This window comes from Hemicordylus capensis, chromosome 5, assembly GCF_027244095.1.
Source record: "Hemicordylus capensis ecotype Gifberg chromosome 5, rHemCap1.1.pri, whole genome shotgun sequence".
Taxonomy (NCBI): Eukaryota; Metazoa; Chordata; class Lepidosauria; order Squamata; family Cordylidae; genus Hemicordylus; species Hemicordylus capensis.
Window position 1 is genome coordinate 167669839 of NC_069661.1, and position 21443 is coordinate 167691281.

General features: G+C 40.9%; 1 protein-coding gene across 29 annotated transcripts in view; it reads left to right on the top strand.

Annotated features, from left to right (window-relative positions):
- CADPS2 (calcium dependent secretion activator 2) overlaps nt 1-21443 on the top strand; it is a 522314-nt gene that overhangs the window by 474383 nt on the left and 26488 nt on the right. For 15 of the 29 annotated variants that reach the window (XR_008307725.1, XR_008307727.1, XR_008307726.1 and 12 more), the window contains 2 exons: nt 8445-8462; nt 9064-9171. Coding sequence is in view for 26 of the 29 variants with exons in the window: in XM_053251790.1 (XP_053107765.1) it covers nt 8445-8462; nt 9064-9171 (126 nt within the window). In the remaining 3 variants the exon portion in view is untranslated. The remainder of the gene's footprint in view (nt 1-8444; nt 8463-9063; nt 9172-21443) is intronic. The other 14 variants (XM_053251802.1, XM_053251803.1, XM_053251795.1 and 11 more) reach the window with 1 other exon arrangement.

Genomic DNA, 21443 nt, shown 5'->3' on the forward strand with positions numbered 1-21443 from the left:
CTGGGTGCAGTTCCAAAATACCTTGAAGAGCACCTCAACACCATAGGGGTCACAGAAATCACCATCAGCCAGTTACAAAAAGCAGCTTTACTGGAAACAGCCTATATTCTGCGATGATATCTATAACAATTGACAATAAAATTCTGGCATCCCAGGTCCTTGGGAAGGACTCGATGTCTGGATAAAACAAACCAGTCAATAACACCTGTCTGACTGTGTAAACAAGAAATAATAATGTACATATTTACTTTCCTCTCACCCCCTCTATACTTAGGAAAGTCCCCTAGCCCCTGCCTGTACTGGTAAAGGGCAATCCTCACCTGATTCCCCTTTACCAGTATAGCTCTGAGCCAGCTCGGTTTGAACCAGGCCTGGTTCGACTCAAACTTGGACCGGCTGAGGTCAACCTGGTTTGACCACAAACCCACCAAGCTGAGCTGGCTCGACATTGAGCCCAGCTCGAACCAGCTCACACACCCCTAGCCCTAAACGGCTTTAGGGCTTATAGAGATAGAGATAGAGATAGAGAGATTGATATGATATATATATCTTAGCTCACGGGTTCACAGGATCAGGGTATATGCTGTCAACCACGAGAACATTATAAATGTAGTTCTTTCCAAAATATGCTGTTTGGCTGCAAGTTGTTAATTACAGATTGCTTTCTTTAATCAGATGTCTGACGTTTACTTTCAATGTTCACTGTACCACAGTGGATAGAGTATTGGCTTTTGATATAGGAAAGCCAAGTTGAAACATCTGTTTATCCATTAGGACAATGCTCGACAATTCCCAAGTGCCAGCTCGCCACGGCACATGAGCCAGGTGATGTACGGATATGACCAAGGGGAGAAGTGAAAAGGGAAGGTGAGATCTGGTTGCTCCCTCCTTCTCATAGTCATGTCAGTTAGGGATGTGCACGGAACCACGGAGGCGTGGTCTGGCACTGGGGGGCATGTAGCTTTAAGGGGGGGTGATGGTACTTACACACGCCCCCGCCGCTCTTCCCCCTCCGGCGCTGGTGCATTTTAAAATCTTCCTGGGGTGGCAGAGTTCTTCCCTGCCGCCCCTGCCCCCGTCGTTGTCATCCAAAGCCTTCAAAGGAGTACAGCTAGCGGCGCGCATGCTCGTCTTCGCCGCTGGCACACGCGCACTGCATATGTTACGGCGCGTGCCAGTGGCATAGACGAGCGCGCACGCTGCGCAGGGCGCATGCACGCCGCCAGCTGTACTCCTTTGAAGGCTTTGGATGACAACGACGGGGGCAGGGGTGGCAGGGAGGAACTTTGCCGCCCCAGGAAGATTTTAAAACGCACCAGCGCCGGAGGGGGAAGAGCGGGGGGGTAAGTACTACCAACCCCCCCCCCTTAAAGCTACATGCCCCCGCCCTCCCGAACCTCCGGACCGCCAGACCTCCGAACCGGTCCGGCGGTCTTTTACATTGTGCCCGGACTGAACCATGCACACTCCTAATGTCAGCCCATCACCTGCCTGTGCTAGAGAGATGCAGACAGATGTAATGAGCAAGAAAGACTGGAGCAAGCAAGGTGGGGAGTCTTCTATCCCATGTAGTGGAGGGTGTTCTTGGGATGAGCAGCGATTGGCTCCTGCCCCTCACTTCTCCCCGAGCAGAGGGCATTGCTGGCAGCAAGTGGTGCATCTGCCCCCACATGGAGCAGAGGGTGGGCTGGAGTCTAGAGCCAGTGAAAGTTGTTTGAGGCCTGTATTAAGCTTGCACATGTTTACCCATTTAGGCGACCACAGATAGAAAATCAGCTTGGGGAAAGAGAACTGCAGTAGAAAAGTGGCTCACAATGCTGTGTCTGTTCGGTTTCAGTAACAAATTCTTATATGTAACAATTGTTTTAAGCTGTATTTTCTATCAGGTTACTTGTGATTTAATTCACACTAGCTACCTCAGTGCTGTGCATACATTTGCAGGCCCTAGTGTGGCTTGTTCAGACAGAGTTACATTTTAGATTGGCAGCTTGAATAAGCCTGTATATAGAAAAGGGTCAAGAATATCCGTTCCCATTGTAGGGGTCCCAGGCAGATGGAAGATGGCGGACATGGGATGCCAATGCATCCACAGCAAGGGCACTCTTCCCCTAATGCCAAATGGAAGATTTTGTTCTGTTAAAAGCAGGGGGCACAGCTTGCCATTGCTGTGCTCTCCCTGCAGCAATTAAAAAATAGTTGTGTGCTATCAAACTTCCTCCTGGTGTTGCTAGCACTGCTTTTCTGATGGCTCCCAGAAGCCTCTCTGCCTATGTTTGAGACTGCAGGCGTCTGGGTCTCACTTTTTACTTGCTAAGGAGCCTCACAGCACTCTGTTGGCATTTTGGAGAACAGTTACTCAGTAGGCGGTTGGAACAGTTACCTCTAGATTTAGCAGCTGCAAAAGAGCCAAATTGAAAGGGAGCTCACTTCGCACCTTCCTCATGCTGGGATATCTGAGTAGACTCCCAAAGTTAACTCGCAACAGTTAACTCTCCGTTCAAGGTCTCTCTGTACAATCGTACAGACTCTCCTTTGGTTTGCCTCCCCTCCATAGATGCCTCAAATGAGCCTTCTCTGTAGCTGCTCCTGGGCTGTGGAATGCACTGATGTAGAGCCAGGGGGCTTCCAAGGCCACCTTTTGCTGTGCTCACCTCCCTCCTTGTTCCTCCTTATGAGCACTCTATGTATCTGTCATCAATGCCCACTCTTGTTGTCTTTGGCAGTATCTATTGCCCTGCGGCTGCCCCTTAGTTTGAAGTGCTCCACTGCGCTATCAGGACAAACATTATTGGGGCCACTGTGATCCCAAAGAGGGGGACCTCTCTCGAGATGCAGTGTTGCTGTGTAGCACAGTTTTGTGCACACAAGTGTTTCTGCACAGACAGCCACCAGTATGGCTGTTACAGCCCAACATGTGAAGTGGTGGTTAGGTATGCCTCCCCACTTGGCACCATCCCCATCTTTCTCTCCTATATTTCTGTAGGGGCACCCTGTTCCCCTTTAAAGTGGCAGAAAGCCAGAAAATCCTGAACGGATTGTGTCTCTTTAAAAACTTCGAATGCGTCACTGTTGCCTGGCAGAATGGGGAAGGGATAGGAGGATGGCAGGGGCATGGCGCTTTAGCTGAGAGGCGGCCATCGAGAGCCATAGTGTGCATAGAGCTACCATGTCCCTGGGTGGGTCTGGGCCACCCTCTCTATTATTTGGTTCCAAAAGCAGTATGTAAGCATAGTTATGGCAGCGTCTGCATTCAGACATAATGCTGCCACCGCCAAACCAGGCTGGGGCAACAAAACTTACTACAAACTGGAGGTTCAAACTGGAGTTTGGCAAGGCAAACAGCAGGTCGCTTTCACCTCGAAACAGCAGTTGTATGAATTTGGACGTAACAGAGTTACAACCTCTGCCTCGTTTAACTCTGGTTTCATATTACACCTGAATGTGGCCACTGTATGAAGACATTTGGCAAAGCTCCAGCAGTATGCACAGATATCTTCTACATGACCTTCAGTCTTGGTCAATAACTCTAAATCACTACACTGAAAATGTTTGTGATAGAAATATTTTCCTCTCAAATTCTGAAATATACCAATAAAGCACCCTGTCAGACCTTAGACTTGCAAATGAGTACACTCAGTTCAAGAAATGCTTTGCAAATAATGCTAAAAACAGGTTGTGTGTTTTAAATATTTTAAAGTAAAGTATGTATGTTTACAATGTTAATTAAAATGCCTTCCCTAAGCAAAATGTTCATTAAAAGGGGGTTTTTAATAGCTCTTAATGAGCTGATTAATCCAACTTTATTAGCTTTAAAACTGAGAGCTTTACCATCATAAGTTATTTGGAGAATTTGTCTCCTTTATCCAGACATGTATATACAGAAAGAAAAATTTAAAAGGGGAAAATGGATTTTTCAGCAATTTATCAGAGATAATTACCCTGTGTACATTTTGAGGGGGGGGAGGATAAAATGTTTTAAAGAACTGTAATTCTAATTGGTAAATGTCACCAGCTGTTGCAGTTATCTTACTTGTGTATATTCTTCTAATGATGACTGTCTCATGCCACAAGCTACATGAAAATATATTCACTAGGTGTGAAATTCCCATATGTCACAGATTAGGTAAACATCTCCAAGAAAGAGAGAGAGATTGCTAATGGGACTTCCCCCCCCCCAAGAATTGACTGCTTTCAGGATATACTTTTTTTTATCTTAACTTGAAACCAAATCTGTATGTTTCATATAGATAAAAAGGAGTAATTGGGCCTCATTATCTGTGGGAGTTCCTTTCTCAACTGAAACCGTGGATACCAAAACCCCAGATAACGAGACATTTAGTGCATGGAAATTGGGGGGTTAGGTTCCTGGAGGGCAAAAAAAAAGCTTTGAAAGGCAGAAACAAGTGAAATAATGAACTGTGCCATGCTCTCCAGGTGTCCAGCAGTGCCCCCAAAACTTCAAATTTGACTGATTTTCCATGAAAAATCACCAGAGGGGTGTTATTTATTTATTTTTCAAGGAAAGAGCAACAAAATGGTTCCGTTTATCAGAATGGTGGCCTAATTTCCGGCCACCCTGAAGCAACGGATATGCAAAATTTAACCATTTTTCAACTGCAGATACTGAGATCAGGTCTCTATTGCCCGACCATGGGTACGCAAAAACGTGGGTGTCAGGACTGCATGTAACAAGGTCCAACTGTGTGTTGGGAAGAATTACTCTTCAAAATGATACTTATCCCCAATGTTTTCTCACTTGTGATTTTTATAGAGATTGCGGTTTTTTACATTTTTCATTGTTACAGCTTACTATGAAAACATATGAGGTGACTTGTAAATTGTACATCGCTTTGTGTGCCTTGGAATAGAAAAGCAGTATTAAAATATAATAAATGAATGTTGAAAGATTACTATACCTTAACTTGTATATTTAACTCAGTGATATACCATGTTCTGTACAGAAGACAAAAGTGGTGTTTTCTCTGCCCCAAAGGAATTATAACATACATAGTGAATTTTTTTGTTATATACTGAAACAGGAACTCTTGAATGGCCAAGTGCATAGCTAGGGGAGAGGGTGCCCATGTTCACCTCTCTCCCTGGGGGCCTCTCGGAGTGAGGGAGATCATGAAGGAAATAGGGAGGGGTGGAGTTGCAAGCCCTCAGGAGTTGCAGGGCCCAGGTTCTTTGAACCCATCTGCACAATTATAGCTACACCCCTGCTAACAGCAATGAACACAATGCTCCTGCTCATAGCAGGCCATAGGATCACCCTTCCTTCCCCTCTCCAGCATGAATTCTCACATTGTTCCCCAGCTGGTATTAAAATTCAATCAGTATAGGTTTAATCTGAATTTGTATGCTTGGATGTACTGACTTAAGTCTTAACCACGGTTAAGAGCAACTAGGAAAGAATAGGAGAATTAATGCTTGAAAGGAAATGGGGTAAGGAGAAGTAACATGTAATCACAAGTTCTTTTTAGCATAGTTAAGAGGTTGCATAATTTAAAAGCAGGCAGTGAATACTGAATGAAAGTGCATCTAGATATCTCTATTCTGTATTATATATTACAAATATTTTTTTCAATTTTTTTAGTCAACTAGCCCCCAAGTCACTATGATGGACTGGAGACTTTCTACCTATAAATTTCAACCCAACATTTCATCCTCAGTATGTGAACAAGTCATGGGTCAAAATGTTTTTATAGTAAAGATATGTTGGATGAAACTATGCAAGCTCACAAATAAATTCTGGAATCCAGAGGGATGATAGCCATGTTTGATCAGTTGAGAATTGCTCCAATAACCTGAACTTGCTGAAACAAAAAATAGAGATCTAGGCTCTTATGATTTCTTTCCGCTCATATAAAAAATGAATGGATATTGAAAACAAATGGTATTTGAGAAGATTCAAATTCGGGTTCTGATATCATTTCTTCAGGAGAGCTGGTCTTGTGGTAGCAGGCATAACTTGTCCCCTTAGCTAAGCAGGATCCACCCTGGTTGCATTTGAATGGGAGACCTCATGAGAGCACTGTAAGATATTCCCCTCAGGGGATGGAGCCGCTCTGGGAAGAGCAGAAGGTTTCAAGTTCCCTCTCTGGCTTCTCCAAGATAGGGCAAGATTTTTTTTAATTTTATTTTTAATAGGACAATATTTTTTAATTAAACCAAAAAACTACCAAAGCATACAGGGCTGAGGGAGATTCCTGCCTGTAACCTTAGAGAAGCCACTGCTAGTCTATGTAGACAATACTGAGCTAGATGGACCAATGGTCTGACTCAGTATGCGGCAGCTTCCTATGTTCCTGTGCCTCCAAGTTGACACTAGTACTTACACTCCCCAAACTGCAATTTTTTTATTTGGGTGGGTGCGGGGGGGCAGGGTATATGTGCAATGAAAAATCATGTCCAGGCTCATGAGAGAAATGTTAGCTCAGAGATAGCAACATTCATTGCACCAAATAGACCTAGCCTTCACATAGCATATGCAATAGCTTCTTGAGCTATAGACTCTGTAAGAAGGACATGTCATGGGGTGGCTCTTCCTGCTTGCCAGATCAGAACCTATAAATCCACATAGGTCCCCAGAAAGATGTTGGCGACCTATTTTCTGTTGACAGTTCCTCCATATCTCATTTGACTTCCTTACCTCCTCCCACAAATTACACCATTATCTGGTGTACATTATTACACCATTATCTGGTTACACCATTATCTGCACTCATTCAGGTCTTATAATTGTAATTATTCTTTACCAAAGTACTTAATCTTCTGTAGTGTGGCAGTACTGATTTTGAGATTGCCTCATATCTTTTCCTTAGGAGCTTTGATGTGACGAAAAAAATGTTATATTAGGCAAAATAATGCACTAAGATTTGTGTACAGCAGTTAAGATATACCCTTACTTGCCCTAAGTTCTATCATTTGCATAATAATGACACATTGTTGGCCAATATCAATACCAATTGCTTATGCTGAATCTCACCCAGTTTGAAAAATGTGGATTGCTGAAAGTTGTTTATTAACAACTAGGCCAACAAGCTCATGAGGCATTTCTTTAAGAGAATCTAGAGGAACTATTTATGTATCCATAGATCATGTAGTACTTGGTTAGTATAAATTCTGCTTTTTACCATTGTCCATGTAGATGATGGTAAAGAGTAGCCACTATAGTAACCAAGCATATTGGACAGTTGTGAGAAAGGCAAGACAGAAGGCCCCACCTTGTGGAATGTAAATTCAGTTACCACAGAAATACTTTAAAAATAATCACACAAGTGCTGAGAAACTGGGATTCTCAAGGAGGAAAGTGCTATAGTTTTGGCAAAGTTATCCATTCCAAAGTAAGATTTTTCTTCCACAGCTAGATATCTCTGGATGACATTACATCAAAATGTGAAATCATCACTATTGTTTGCAAAAAATAACTGTCAGCAGAACCCGGCAAGAATCTTATCTCCTAGACCTTGCCTGTAAAATCTGTATTGATTTGGCTTTCAACACAGGATTTTTTCTCAAGTATTCTTCAGATGGGAAAACACTGCCAGATTGCCTTCCTATTTACCCATACCATTCCTTGGCAGAAATGAGAATAAAAGAGGCCTCTCATTCTTTGCCATGCTTTCTGGCATCAAACCAGCACATTTGAGCTCAGATGAACTAAGGGAATATTATGGGGAAATCTCACTGGTGGACAACCTTTAAAAATAGGCAACTTGTAATCTCACCAAGTTATCCCAATTCAACATGTATCTAACCTTGCTGCCCAGTCTTAACATGAGAGGTAGGTACAGAAAAAATATTCACAATTTTTATTCCTGTACCAGGCTAGCATTGATCATGGGCCTGATATTTCCATAAATGTGCTATAGATTTAACTCTGATATGTATAATGCCTGCATCAAGTCATTTATTAGGCAGCTCTTCCCAATAGGTGCAGTAATGAAAATGCTTCACACATTTCATTTCTCCATACAAATGCTTACATGGACAAAGGTCAGGACTCCTTAAGTGGAGTGTTTGCGTGTGTGTCCAAAGACCCAACCTTTCCACATAGTTTTGACCAGGCATTTCCATTTGAGCGCCTGTGTCAGCTTTGTGCCAACTATGGCAGGATAGTCTACCACCTTATATTGCCCTCACTCCCAGCTATGGCAAATCAGTCAAGTATGCCCTTCATAAGCAGTTCAGTTTCCTGAGGTCTTCATCTTGCCAACACTTGGGAAGTTTGTTAAAAACTTTTCAGTTTGTTTAGTTTCCCTAGAGTTCCTCCTCTGAACTGTATCATGAATTCATCAGATGCAAAACTGGGGATGGCTCCAGGACTAACATGAGATGGGGCATGGGAAGGAGGGAGAGCAACAGAAAGTATTGTGTGTTTTCCTGACTTGTAATGTATCCATCTTTTGTTTCATATTCATGCTATGCTACTATACATCCAGACTACAGACCACAACCGTGTATGTATGGATGAGTAAATATGATGGACTTTAATATTTTTATTATAGTACTGCGCATGTAACTCCTTACGCTGTTTATAGAACCTTATTCATTTATTATCAATATGTCATTGTCTCCCATTGCTATGCACTGATTTTTTCCCCCTATATTATTGTCTCTGTGTTTCAGCATCTGCAGAATACACATCTGGAAAGAATACATATCACTGATATTTGAATAATGTAAATTACTGTATATATGGAGATAAGCTCTTTGGAGATAAGCCAGACAGTGTTCCCTGTACAACTCCCAGCTCCCCCAGCCAAATACCATTGCAGCTGAGGATGCTGGGAGTTGTAGTCAATAGCATCTGGGATTCTCTGTTACAGGGAACACTGAGCCAGAGTCAGCTTCCATTATAAGACATGGACTCCATATTCATCAAATTTAAATTATAAATTTGTTCTATTCTGCTATCAAATTTGCTATGAATTGTAGAAATGACAGATGATGTGCATATGTGTGCATGGTTTTTTTAAATTTCTCTTAATTGATTTGTAAATGACAAATATCATCTTCTGACACTGCAAGTTACATGCCTATGGTCTTTTTCTCTCGCAGAAACCAGGGATGGATCTTGCAGATACCTATATTATGTTTGTTCGTCAAAACCAAGATATACTTCGAGATAAGGTCAATGAAGAAATGTACATAGAAAAACTGTTTGATGTAAGTAGCTGCATCTGTAAGGAATGCCAGTTTTATATCTGAATATTGTAAGCTGCTCTTTGATACTGCAATTTCATATTAAGATGCTTGTTTCTGTGGGTTGCTTTTAGGTTTAGCTATCCCCTTCTCTACAAAGAATAAACTACCAATATTAACTACTGAAGGGTTGTAGTTGCTGGGGAATTCATTAATCTGAAGATGCTACAGTTGTCATTGTAGCTTCACCTTTCTCTTTTGGATTGTGAAATGGGATGCCAGGAAGCTTCAGGAGTCTTGCGCAACTCATATGTTGCTTTTCATTCTGATAAGAGGAGGAGGCTGTGCTGAATCCTCTTTGCATTCTGATCTGACAAAGATGAAAGACATGTGGTGTTTCACAGAATAGTTAGCTGTGTTCTATGTGATGCAAGCAGGGCAAGTCAATTCTGCTCTGCTGCCTGTTGTTTCATTCTAGCAAGTAGGTATCTAGGGATATGTGGGTATGTGCCAATGACTCTGGCAGCTGAAATATCTTTTAGAAGGTACATAGGTGAATTATTCCCAGTTTGGTCATCTACTCACTCCTGCTACCCTTCCCTCTCCTCTTGTCTGTGCTGCACCAACGCTTCTCACAACCAGGGGCGTAGCTATAATTGAGCGAAAGAGTTCAAAGAACATGGGCCCCCGCCCCCTGAGGGCCCTCCAGCTCCACCCCTCCCTATTTTCTTCATTATCTCCCTCACTCCGGGGGTCCACCATAGAATGGGATGAACATGGGCCCTCTCTTCTCTAGCTACACCCTTGCTCACAACACTGTCGCTTTGCAACTGATGCTGGTAGCATGGCCAGCACAGCAGTGCTAACTTGCTGATTTGGGCTGGGACAATGTCCTCAGCTGCCTCACGTCTAAAGCAATGTAATTGCCTCTCTTTGTCTGGCTCACTTGCCTAGAGGATCATAGCTTTGCTTTAATTTGACTGACTGATACTTGAAACATAAGTTACTGTATATATTGAGGGAAAGCTCTTTGAAAATACCTAATGTCAGGATACTAAATCTGTACTTGCAATGTAGTGTCTGAATTTACTTGCATCCTCGTGTCAGGATGCTAAATCCTTACTTGCACCAGCTACATTCTCAGAAACAACCAGTGGCTCTTAAGGATGACTCATTTCTCCATTGCAGGTTTCCCAATAAAGCACATGATCTTAGAAGATATTTTACAGGTGTAGAAACGTGCACCTGTAAGCATGACATGACACACAGGATCATTTGCCAAGGAGTCTATTGACTGTTTATGAATCAGCACTTGAAAACCTTCATCTTCTCTAGTCTTCAACAATATATCACTTGATTCTGTCTGTACCTCATAGTCCTGCTCTCAGACTTGTATCCTCTGATGGGAAATGACCATAACATCTTCAGCATATGGTTCCACAGACCTTTTTCCACAGTTTTCTCCAACTGCAAATCTCTAAATTATTACCATGGCTTCATGCTTGAGTTGGTTCTAGATAGTGCTTCCCGCTGATCTACTTTGTGAGTTGTTGCAAACAACAGTTCCCCTCCCTCCCCCCCCCCGAGGAGAGCAGTGATCCTGTGTTATGTGCATTTAAAGCACAAAGGACTTCCAAATGAGAATGCCCAGTTCCTTCTGGGAGTAAGAGACACATCTGCTCTCATTCTTCAGTCTACCACAGTCCATTCCATTGCCAATTCTGAATGCCCCTATTATTTGCCGTGGAATGTATTTATTTATGTTCCATCTCCACAACATTTCAGAAAGCTTTTCTGGCAGTTTCATTTAATTATGCAAGTTGCTGCAAATGTTTTCATAACAGCAATTCACAGCCTTTGCTGTGACACTTCACTTGTGGTAGTCGCAGAAGGTCTTGCCGCACAGGACTCTCCGCCATGGATATGTCATGTCAGTGTTTGTTGTTTGTTATCTTGGCTGCTTGAAAGAAGCCTTGTCGCTCAGACTCTCTCCTTCTAGGCACTTCTAGGCAGTTTTAAAATAAAAGTATCATCTGTTTTAATACGTTAAGTGTTAATATGTGTGAAAAGAATGATTTTTTTGATTTTTTTTGCAAAAGCCTTTTCTGCCCTTGCAGTGGTAGAAAAACCATCATCCATCCAGCTGGCATTCTTACAAAGTACCAGAGCCATATTAGCAACTTCTGTATCAATTTGGTATTGCATTGGATCTGCAAGCATATGGTTCATTTCCAAGGCATTTCCTCCCTACTCCACACATTGTAATTTTTCAAATGTTAAAAATACCTGTGTAAAAATCCACACAACAGATTGGCTTAAACAGGAATCTTTCTATTGACTTGAGTGGGCATTTGGCCAGTCCCTTAGTGCTGTAGAGTGCTGACCACTGTCTTGATCTGTGTGAAAATAGCAAGCACATGAGGATCGTCATTGCCTTGCTATATTTAAGTCATTCCTTTTCTTGTTACTATGCCTAAATATGTCACTGATTGCGCCTCAGAACTTCTGCTAATATAGCGCTCAATCAAGCATACTGACAAACACAATCTGCCTTTAGTCCTTGCTTTTCTGAGCCTATTGTATACACTAAATGTTGGTGCCTCATTTCTGTGTTATTGAAGCACTTGCTGCAATTAATCAGCAAGACCTAATGAAAAGCTGTTGAAGTAATGGCTTGGAAAAATACACTATGACTAGATAGGAGTAAAATATTGCTCTCATTTATAATCGCATTAGCTGTTGGGTGTGCTCCATAGTTTTTCCCCCATAAGTATTCTGAAGTCAACAATTGTGATTATTATTAGTGTTGGCAATTTAACAGCATGGCTGCTCTCCACAAACTGTATAAGTCAGTGTATATTTACATTTGTCTTGGTTGAATATTCATTGAAGTCAGTGGGGCAGATCCTGTGCTGCTGTTGGTTTGACAATGTATCCACTATAATGACAGGGCTACCATGAAATACATTTAAGTACAAAAGTGCTTTTGATACTAAATCCAACTGTGACAAAATTTACACAAACAAATATATTACATCCCTGCAAAAAAGAGACCTCATACTTGCTTGTGACATTGTGGTCAGGGTTTTATAGGTTTACATGATGAGGGCTAATGGGAAAATGTTCACAACTTCGGGCACAGGATTGGGCAAAGTGGTCTTTTTGGAGCCCTCCAACACTACAGTTAGTTCCAACTCTCTGAACAAACATATTGTCTCTGGAACTTCCTGTGGAGGCTCTTGCTACCCACATCTACAGCTCTGCCTCAGTCTCACATAATGCAGCGGATGTGAGGTGTCTGATTTTTTTAGAGCAAAAGGAGTAGAAGGCTTAGTAGTACTAAATCCTCTCCCAGCAGTGACTTACCTCCCCACATTTGGTTTTTCCATGGAGGTGTTCTCTCAGCTGGGCTCTAATCCTCAATGCAAACTCAATTGGAAGACTAGCATGTAGAGGAGGGGCTAAGGGAGAAGCAGTGAATAGGAGTAGCTGTCTGCCCACTAATGAAGCAGTCAGTGAGGTGGTGGGCTTGTGGAAGTCACTAAGTTACTTCCTCCACCAATCATTGCCTGAAATGACTGGCTGCCTTGCTTTACTTATTAATGGGCTAGCCATGAGAACAAATCTTTGGGTTTAGTTTCACTGTTCTCACACCAAGTACAAAATGTAAAACAGCCCTTCTATGTGCAGAAAATTCCTTCCATTAATGGAAGGGCATCTTTGGATCAAGCCAAGTGTTTTCTAATGAAACCTGTTCATATATCCTGCTGTGAAAATAATCTTCACACATGGTGGACAGGAAGCTAGCAAGTAAGGGATGACTGGCTAGAAGAAAGGATGGGCCAAATTTTCTTCTTCCCACTCCTGATCCTAATCCTTTTCCCTTTGTCGTTCACTGACAGTGTGTGATTTTTGCTTGAGACATATAGACTACTAGCATTAGAAGAATAAATTGCTCTGCATGTGGATCTCATTGTGTCCAAGGAAGAGCAAACCTTTCAGCTGCCATAGCTAAGCAGCAAGAGTGACTATGGGAGAGGGAGGAGAAGGCGAGTAAGCTGAGCTGGCTGTGCCCCACTTGCCTCTCAATTCTCACTCCTTACTCACAAACTTTCTGTCCTCTGCACAGGGAGGGAATGGATTATAACCCAACTGTTTGAAATTATGAATCTTTGTTGATGACATAGATTTTAGGTTTTTCATTGCTGGGGCAGTTCATGTTTAACTGTGCAAGAGGATGAAACATTTTCAGTCTCCCAGGCAGCTGAAACAAGCAAAGGAACAATGTAGTGGGAGATAAAAAGTAATGCTTTTGGACTGATTGCATGAAAGCAAACTATTTCAAAACCCAGACACACCTCCAGTGTGCAAATCCTTTGAACCATTGTGCCTCTTTTGAGGAGAGATTTCTGAGGACCGCTTTCAGAGAGAAGGCAAGGGAGCTTTTCCACAAGCCACTCCCCAATTTAAAAATACCTTGTTGCAGAGATTAATACATGTATCTAGCTCCCAGGCATCTGTGAACCTGCTAAGCCATAGTCCTACTAAGCTTGTGCAATACTTCAGTTCAAACATTTTTGGTTTTGAGGCATAATGTGTATTGTCTGTTTCAAGAAGACAACTTTTCAAAAAAGGGATATGGGAATTGTTCATTTGTCTTGAAATGCAAACGTGGGATATGCCCCCAAAAGAAGTATGGTTGACAAGAAGGTTAGGGTTAATTAAGATTAGATGTTTGAGTCAACTGCTCCTGCAAGTGAAGCTTGATTGTGTGTGAAAATCCAGTGGGTGGAACTACAGGTGAAACTCGGAAAATTAGAATATCGTGCAAAAGTCCATTAATTTCAGTAATGCAAATTAAAAGGTGAAACTGATATATGAGACAGATGCATTACATGCAAAGCGAGATAAGTCAAGCCTTAATTTGTTATAACTGCGATGATCATGGCGTACAGCTCATGAAAACCCCAAATCTACAATCTCAGAAAATTAGAATATTACATGGAACCAAGAAGACAAGGATTGAAGAATAGAACAATATCGGACCTCTGAAAAGTATAAGCATGCATATGTATTCAGTACTTGGTTTGGGCCCCTTTTGCAGCAATTACTGCCTCAATACAGCGTGGCATGGATGCTATCAGCCTGTGGCACTGATGAGGTATTATGGAAGACCAGGATGCTTCATTAGCGGCCTTCAGCAATTCTGCATTGTTTGGTCTCATATCTCTCATCCTTCTCTTGGCAATGCCCCATAGATTCTCTATGGGGTCAGGTCAGGCGAGTTTGCTGGCCAATCAAGCACAGTACACTGTATACTTTTCAGAGGTCCGATATTGTTCTATTCTTCAATCCTTGTCTTCTTGGTTCCATGTAATATTCTAATTTTCTGAGATTGTGGATTTGGGGTTTTCATGAGCTGTACGCCATGATCATCACAATTGTAACAAATTAAGGCTTGACTTATCTCGCTTTGCATGTAATGCATCTGTCTCATATATCAGTTTCACCTTTTAATTTGCATTACTGAAATTAATGGACTTTTGCATGATATTCTAATTTTCCGAGTTTCACCTGTATATCATATAGGAGTAAGCATAACACATTGCATTACCATAGAAAGCTTTTGGCGGAGTGACCCCAGACTAGAAAAGGTAATATTGGAATTTGAATGGCTGATTCTGAAAGCTCCCTATAAGTTCCATGGAACTGGGAAACAATGGATCTGATATATCACATGAAATAACTCACCTTATTTGTTTTTTAAGCATTTATTGTGGTCATTAGCCAAATAAACATTATCGATTATGAAAGCTGTACATCATGTGCTTCAGCATCTCTAAAATATGCTGTAACTGCATTTTTCCTATCACATCCTGTCCTCCCCAATGACTTTAGTAAGAGCTGTCTTCCAAAGCTTCTCTCTCATTGGTTAATCACAGATTCACATTCCTATGTGAAATGTTAATAATGCACTAAATTCTACCTGTTCTGATGAAGTTTTAATTGGCATTAGGCTTATTAAATGAGATGCTAAAGTGTCTAACTTAAAAATAAAATTAGCTGGTGTTAACCTGGTCATATGGGAAAGGTGAATGTTGCTCATTAAAAATGTTATTTTGATGGAAAATATGCTTTCCAATTTATTTGCATGCTTCTTCTGAAATAATGCTTCTTCGCATTTCTTTGGGTTACATTTCAATTTGACATACTGTCATTTGTACAATAAATATCAAGATAATGTCTGCTTTGAAAAGGGGAGAAAGAGAGTCTCATCCATTGCAAGAGTGGACTGACTCTTCAGTCTAACATGGTCTATACTGTTTTTACTAAAATCCCCAGTGTACTCTGATTTACAACATGAGTGAGATTTTAAGATCTGTTAACAGTTATGGTGTACCTAATAAGTATTATGTAATCCTGAGAATGCATGGTTGCTAAACAAATTCCTTGGTGGATCAAACCAGGATCCTCCTAGGTCCAACACTCTTTGCAAGAATCCCAGCAACCAACAGGTGCTAGGATTCTGATGGTGGTCCATCAGAAATTGGCCAGTGATCTGCTGGTAGACTGTAGTCTACATTATGTCCAGTTTTAATTTATCAGGCAAAATGATATTAAGATTATACAGTTGAAAGCTCTCAAGTCATTGTCGTCAACTTGCTAAGGGCCTCCTTGGAAAACTACAGTGGAAAGCCTCAGTTTGTATATTTTGAGTACATAAAATGAGGTTTTTAATATAAAAATTATATTAAAAGATATCAAGACCCAGGTCACTTAGTGCAAGTATTCAATTGTCCATCCTAAATGTTAAAAATATGGGCTATTATAAACTATTATCAAAAATCACAAAATGGGCTTAAATTGAATGAAAGTTGAAAGCTTTAAAAATCTACCATATTTACCCTGCAGGATATACAGCTTTTTGCATCTGGTGAAATAGCATGTGGGATGTGTGTGTGTGTGTGTGTGTGTGTGTGTATACACACAAATCTTGCCACCGCTGCCATAGCTGTCTTTCTCCCCCCGACCATACCACCACATACATTCAATATATTACGTTCAAGAGTCCCGGCAGCAAAAGCAAAGAGAAAGATGCATGGAGAGCTTCCCATCTCCCCTAGGATTTCCCAAGCTGCATCCCCAAGACACTCCCTGGCCTCACACATGGCAGCGCATTCCATTGGGAGGGCAGATAAGGTGGTTCCTTGGCATATACCCTGGTGGGTTTTACATGAGTGCTGGTATGCAGGTGTTGTTGTTGTTTTAAAGTGATGCTTTTCTGTGGGGAATATTTGGGTGCCCTTATTTGGGAGCAGGGTATATGCACAAAAATACGGTGTATGTTTTTTAAAAGAAGTAAATTTCACTGATAATAAAGAAATTGCATTGTAATAACTGAGTGCATCTTGTCCCTTCCGTTAGGCCAAGGTCTTCAGGTATGAGCAGTGGTGGTGAGCTGAAATCAATGGAAATGCTTTCCATATGAGAAGAGTCAATTCACACTGGTAAATTCCTTCATGTGCCATGTGCATGAAAATTACTGTATTGAGAAGGGTTAGTGTGACTGTGATGGCATTTTTCCTGTAGGTGCAATCACAGAAACTGCTGCAAGCTCACATGTATAGCCCAACTTATACTTTCTTCATTTGGTTGTGCACATGATTGCACAGAGAAATCAAGCAGTGTGAACTGACTCATACTTTATCTGCACCCTCTTATAACTTGTGACCAGAAACATTGTAGGTGATTATGTACATCTTTTGAATATGCTCAGTGATTTTTTAAAAATGTATTTCATCTCCATTTATAACCCACCCCATCTCTAGGGATTGGGATAATTAACAACATACCCAATTAAAATGTGAAATACCATATGCCAGAACAGACTAAATTAAGTCGGCAGCTGTTTAACCTCAGGCTTTACAAGTCACTCCATACCAAAAGAGTTCTGGGAAGTACCTGGATTTGGATGAGTCTAAATGACAAAAGAATTTCCACAATCAGAACTGGTAACAATCAAGGGACATACTCCCAGGATCTTTCTCTTCATGTCCTTGCAGTTCACACTTGGTGGGCATATGGTACACTCAGTAGGGTGTTCTCTGTATAGTTGAGATTATGATGGAACATAAGACTGAGTTTCTATGTAGATCCAAACTGTTAAGGACTTGATGAAACTATATTGATTGGTGCCCAGAACTGGCAACATTAGGGTGACAAGCTATAATGGACCCCACCCCCATTAGGCACTAAAAGAAACTGCCTTCTCCCAGGAGAATATGGTGAAAGGCACTTCTGGAAGTTTTTCACACCTGGCTTTTAGTTTGCATCTCCTCTGGAATGGAGGGATTGCATTCACATATCTGCCAAATTTACCCTGAAGTTCCTGCGACTTCGGGGTAAATTTGCACTTGTGTGAAGAGCTATAGAGGAGAACTTCACACAATTCAGGTTTTTCATTGCACGTTAGAGTGCAGCCCAATTTCTATCCAGGGTAAAAAAATCCACTTTTTGTGTTGGGTTTTTTGGGCAACTTCAAATGCACAGTAAAGCCTCGCAGAAAACCCACTGGGAAACCCTGCTGTCTGGGAAAGCTCCTGGCCACTGGGCTTCCAAGCACATAAACCTTTTGAGAAGTACCTCAAAACTGCAAATTTGAGTGATAAAAGGTCAATGGCTTTTGAGAGCAACACCAATATGCCTTTCACACATTATCTCCTTGTTACATGTTGCCAGAGTTGCATGGGAAATAGACATGTAAAAGCAGCACCATGCTTTTGGCCTTCTTCCTAATGGGGGTGGGTCCATTATATATAGTGGGTCTAATGTTACCATTCTGGGCACCGATCAATATAGTTTCATCAAGTCCTTAACAGTTTGGATCTGCATAGAGACTGCCTCCCTCTTATGTTCCCTCTTATGTTATGTTCCATTCTTGTAATGTAAGAGCTTGCCCCAAGAGAGGCTCTTTTTCTTCTTCAATTACAAGACCTTCCTCACTTGTTGGTTGTTGGTGCTTTTTAAATGATTATTTAGCCTCTGTCAGCTCACTTTACAAAGAACCTCCATACCCCAGGGTATATGGCATATGGCATTAACCACTATATCTCTGCCCCAGTGCATCTAGGAACCTTGCATTACACATGGAGATCAAAAATCATATGAAACACTTTCGTATTATCTGAAAATTAAGTTTGCAGAATACATTGACTTTTAAGGACTGGAACAACTTGTGCATATAATATGTCATTTTTACACATTTCAACTTCTTATGACTTTTGTTTTGTAGTTTAAGCATTGCTTTCATGTTGAAAGCACTCATATGTTAACAGCCCTCTTAACCGGGTCATAACCACTCATGATGTGCATTTTGATGTTTATTTTTTTTGCATCCAAAGAAACAGATGGCTACATGATTTCGGGTATAACAATCTCAACTGAATGCTAATAACAGTTACCATGTTGCAGCTTTTCCCCTTCCTAGAAAGGGACGGGTGATGTAGATTCACTTGAGACTGCTTGGAGGGATAGGGGTTTCTTCCCTAAAGTTTGTTATGTCATGTGACAGAGATCTGCCAAAATAGAATTTTTGGTCAAGCTTAATAAAATGTTTCATTTATTACATTTGCCCTTTATTCAAGGGTGGCATAGCCCGTGAAGCTCATTAAGCGCAGTTTTACATCTTACCCAAGATGACTTAGTGATGACCTAGCTGTTTGAACTTGAATTTCCTACATCTATGCCTAACACTCTCAGCACTACACCCATGGCTCTTACGATTAATATAATGTCTGAGTGTATGTTTGTAGTGATTTCTGAGCACGGGCCCATTATTTCAGTGAGATTTTTGTGCCATATTGAAGTCTGTTTTTATGTCTATTTGAGAAAGTGATAGTTTTTCATATTAATAGGAGTGTATTTTTTCCTATTCAAGATGTAAACATCAGTTTTCAAAATAGCTCATTATCAGGTTACAATCTGTCAAGTGAGTTTCAGTACATCATCTTCATTATATACATTAAATTATTATTTGTAAGTTTGAGCTTTGACAAAAAAGATCTTCTTTTGATCTTGATTATATGCCAAGGGAGCTTCTGCAAGTTGAGACTGGGTGGAGAGTTGTTTAAAGGTCTTCCCTTGAATCCAAAAGCTGCATGAGAATGAAAATCTAGGAAATTTGAGAGAAGCATACCTAATTTCCTAGAGAAACTTCACAAAACAATGCATTGTAGCTTGTTGAGCTGCTTATTTCTTTGATAAGTCAAAATAATCTCCAAGAAATATGTGGACTTCTGCTATCAGGTTTCCAGAATCTGAGTAAGAGCACAACTGTCACTTGGCACAAATCGAGAAATAGACATTTTTTGCCTAATGCACCTGGACATATGTGGCAGATCTGGTAGAATCAGCTAATTAACAATACAGGCTTAAACAGGCACCTCATCTGGCAATGTAGTTAGTTGCCTGATGGTGCTCAGCAGGACTTGGTAGTGCTTTTTATTTTTCTGTCCTAATGGTCTGCTGCCCACCTAATTTTGCCTTATTGTCAACCACTACTTACCGCAGCTTGAGGCCCTCCCAGGAGGCTAAATTATTATCAAAGGATTAGGGAGATGTAGCCTTGCAGCTCTGACATTTCTGATTATGCCAGAACACTAATTAGCTGTGACTAATTAAGAAAAATGTTCCTGCCATAGAAAACCATTTAAAAGAACTGAGAAGTAGAAAAACAATTCAAAAGCTGAGCAGTGCTCCGATTTGCTGATACTCTTTACATTTCTACTGAGCTTTAACTCACCTTTAATTGTGCCTATTTATTATTTATTTATTACGTCTAGCATTTGCAACAAAAAAAAGCTCCCCTTTGCAACAACAACAAAAAAGAATTGGTGTTTTTCCCCTTCATTTGGAGGGAGGTGGGAATAATTGCCTTCTTGAACGTTCTTTGTAGCATCAGGTTTCCCCCATAGAGGATGAAAGAACAAATCTTGTAAATTTTCAAACATGTTAGCAGACTGTTGTACAAGGAGGCACCTCATACACATGCAAACGCGTGCACGTATACAAAGCACAATCCACCAAACACTGCTGCTGAGCAACCACCTTTCATCTCAGTGGGGCTTGCGCCAGTTCCTCACAAGCCTTATTAAAATAAGTGGAGATTGTGCAGCCGCAGTGCTTGATGGATTCCTCTCCCAGTCAATCATCTTAGAAATACACTTAAAACTCCATTGTTTTATTTCACCTTTTTGTCTTATTGCCCTTTTTGAAGTGAATGGTTCCTATTAAAAATGCATATGATTAATAATAATGTAAACAGCATGTACGGCCTTGCATTCTTTTGAAGTTTTGCATCACCACACATATCAAACAAAGGCACTTTTTTCAGGGAATTTATCCTCTGCCTTTTCTTGACAAATAAAATGAGCCAACATCACCCATGTTTTATAACACCCATCCCTCCAAAATGAAACAGTTTATTATTAAAAGGCTTATGGTAGTTCAGACCAAGTCTCTCAAAAACTAGGATGAGTGTTTTTATGTATTTTGTATTTTGTTAAGCATTCAACTGCCCCTGACATGTATGACCCCCAGTTTAGCAATCCTGCTTCATCTGCTCATAGTGCTTAAAGTTCAGTTTAAGATCACACCTGTTAGTCTCTCCCTCTTCCCCTTTCAGGATTGAGCCAACAATATGCAGCTCTTGAAATTGTCCCTTTTCCCCCTTGTGTTCTAAATCCTTTCTGCTTAAGCTGGCTTTTGAGGTACAGCTGGTTGCTTGGAGATGTTAACATTGTTTGGTTTTTACAGGCTTTGAATTAGAATTTGAGTTGTCTTGTTTTTAATTTTGTTTCCCACCTTGAGTAGGTTGTACATTTACTTATTTATTTTATCATATTTATATACCTCCTGATAAGTGTATTTCTAGGCAGTGTACACAATTTAAAACAATATAAAGCTGAGTAAAATCAATTAAAACAATTTCACAGAATAAAAAAGTAAAAAACCGCAATTTCATAGAATAAAAAAAAGTTTAGAATTAATTACAGTTAAAAGCCTGAGTGAATAGGTGTGTCTTTAGCGTATTCCTAAAAGCCAACAGAGATGGAGGTGCTCTTATTTTGACAGGGAGCATATTCCAAAGCTCTGGGGCAGCCACAGAAAAGGCCCAGTCCCAAATCGCCACCAAATGAGCTGGCGGCAACCATATCCAGACCTTCCCAGATGATCTTAGTAGGTGACAGGGTTTGTGGCAAAGGAAGTGTTCTCTTAAATACTCTGGACCCAAGCCG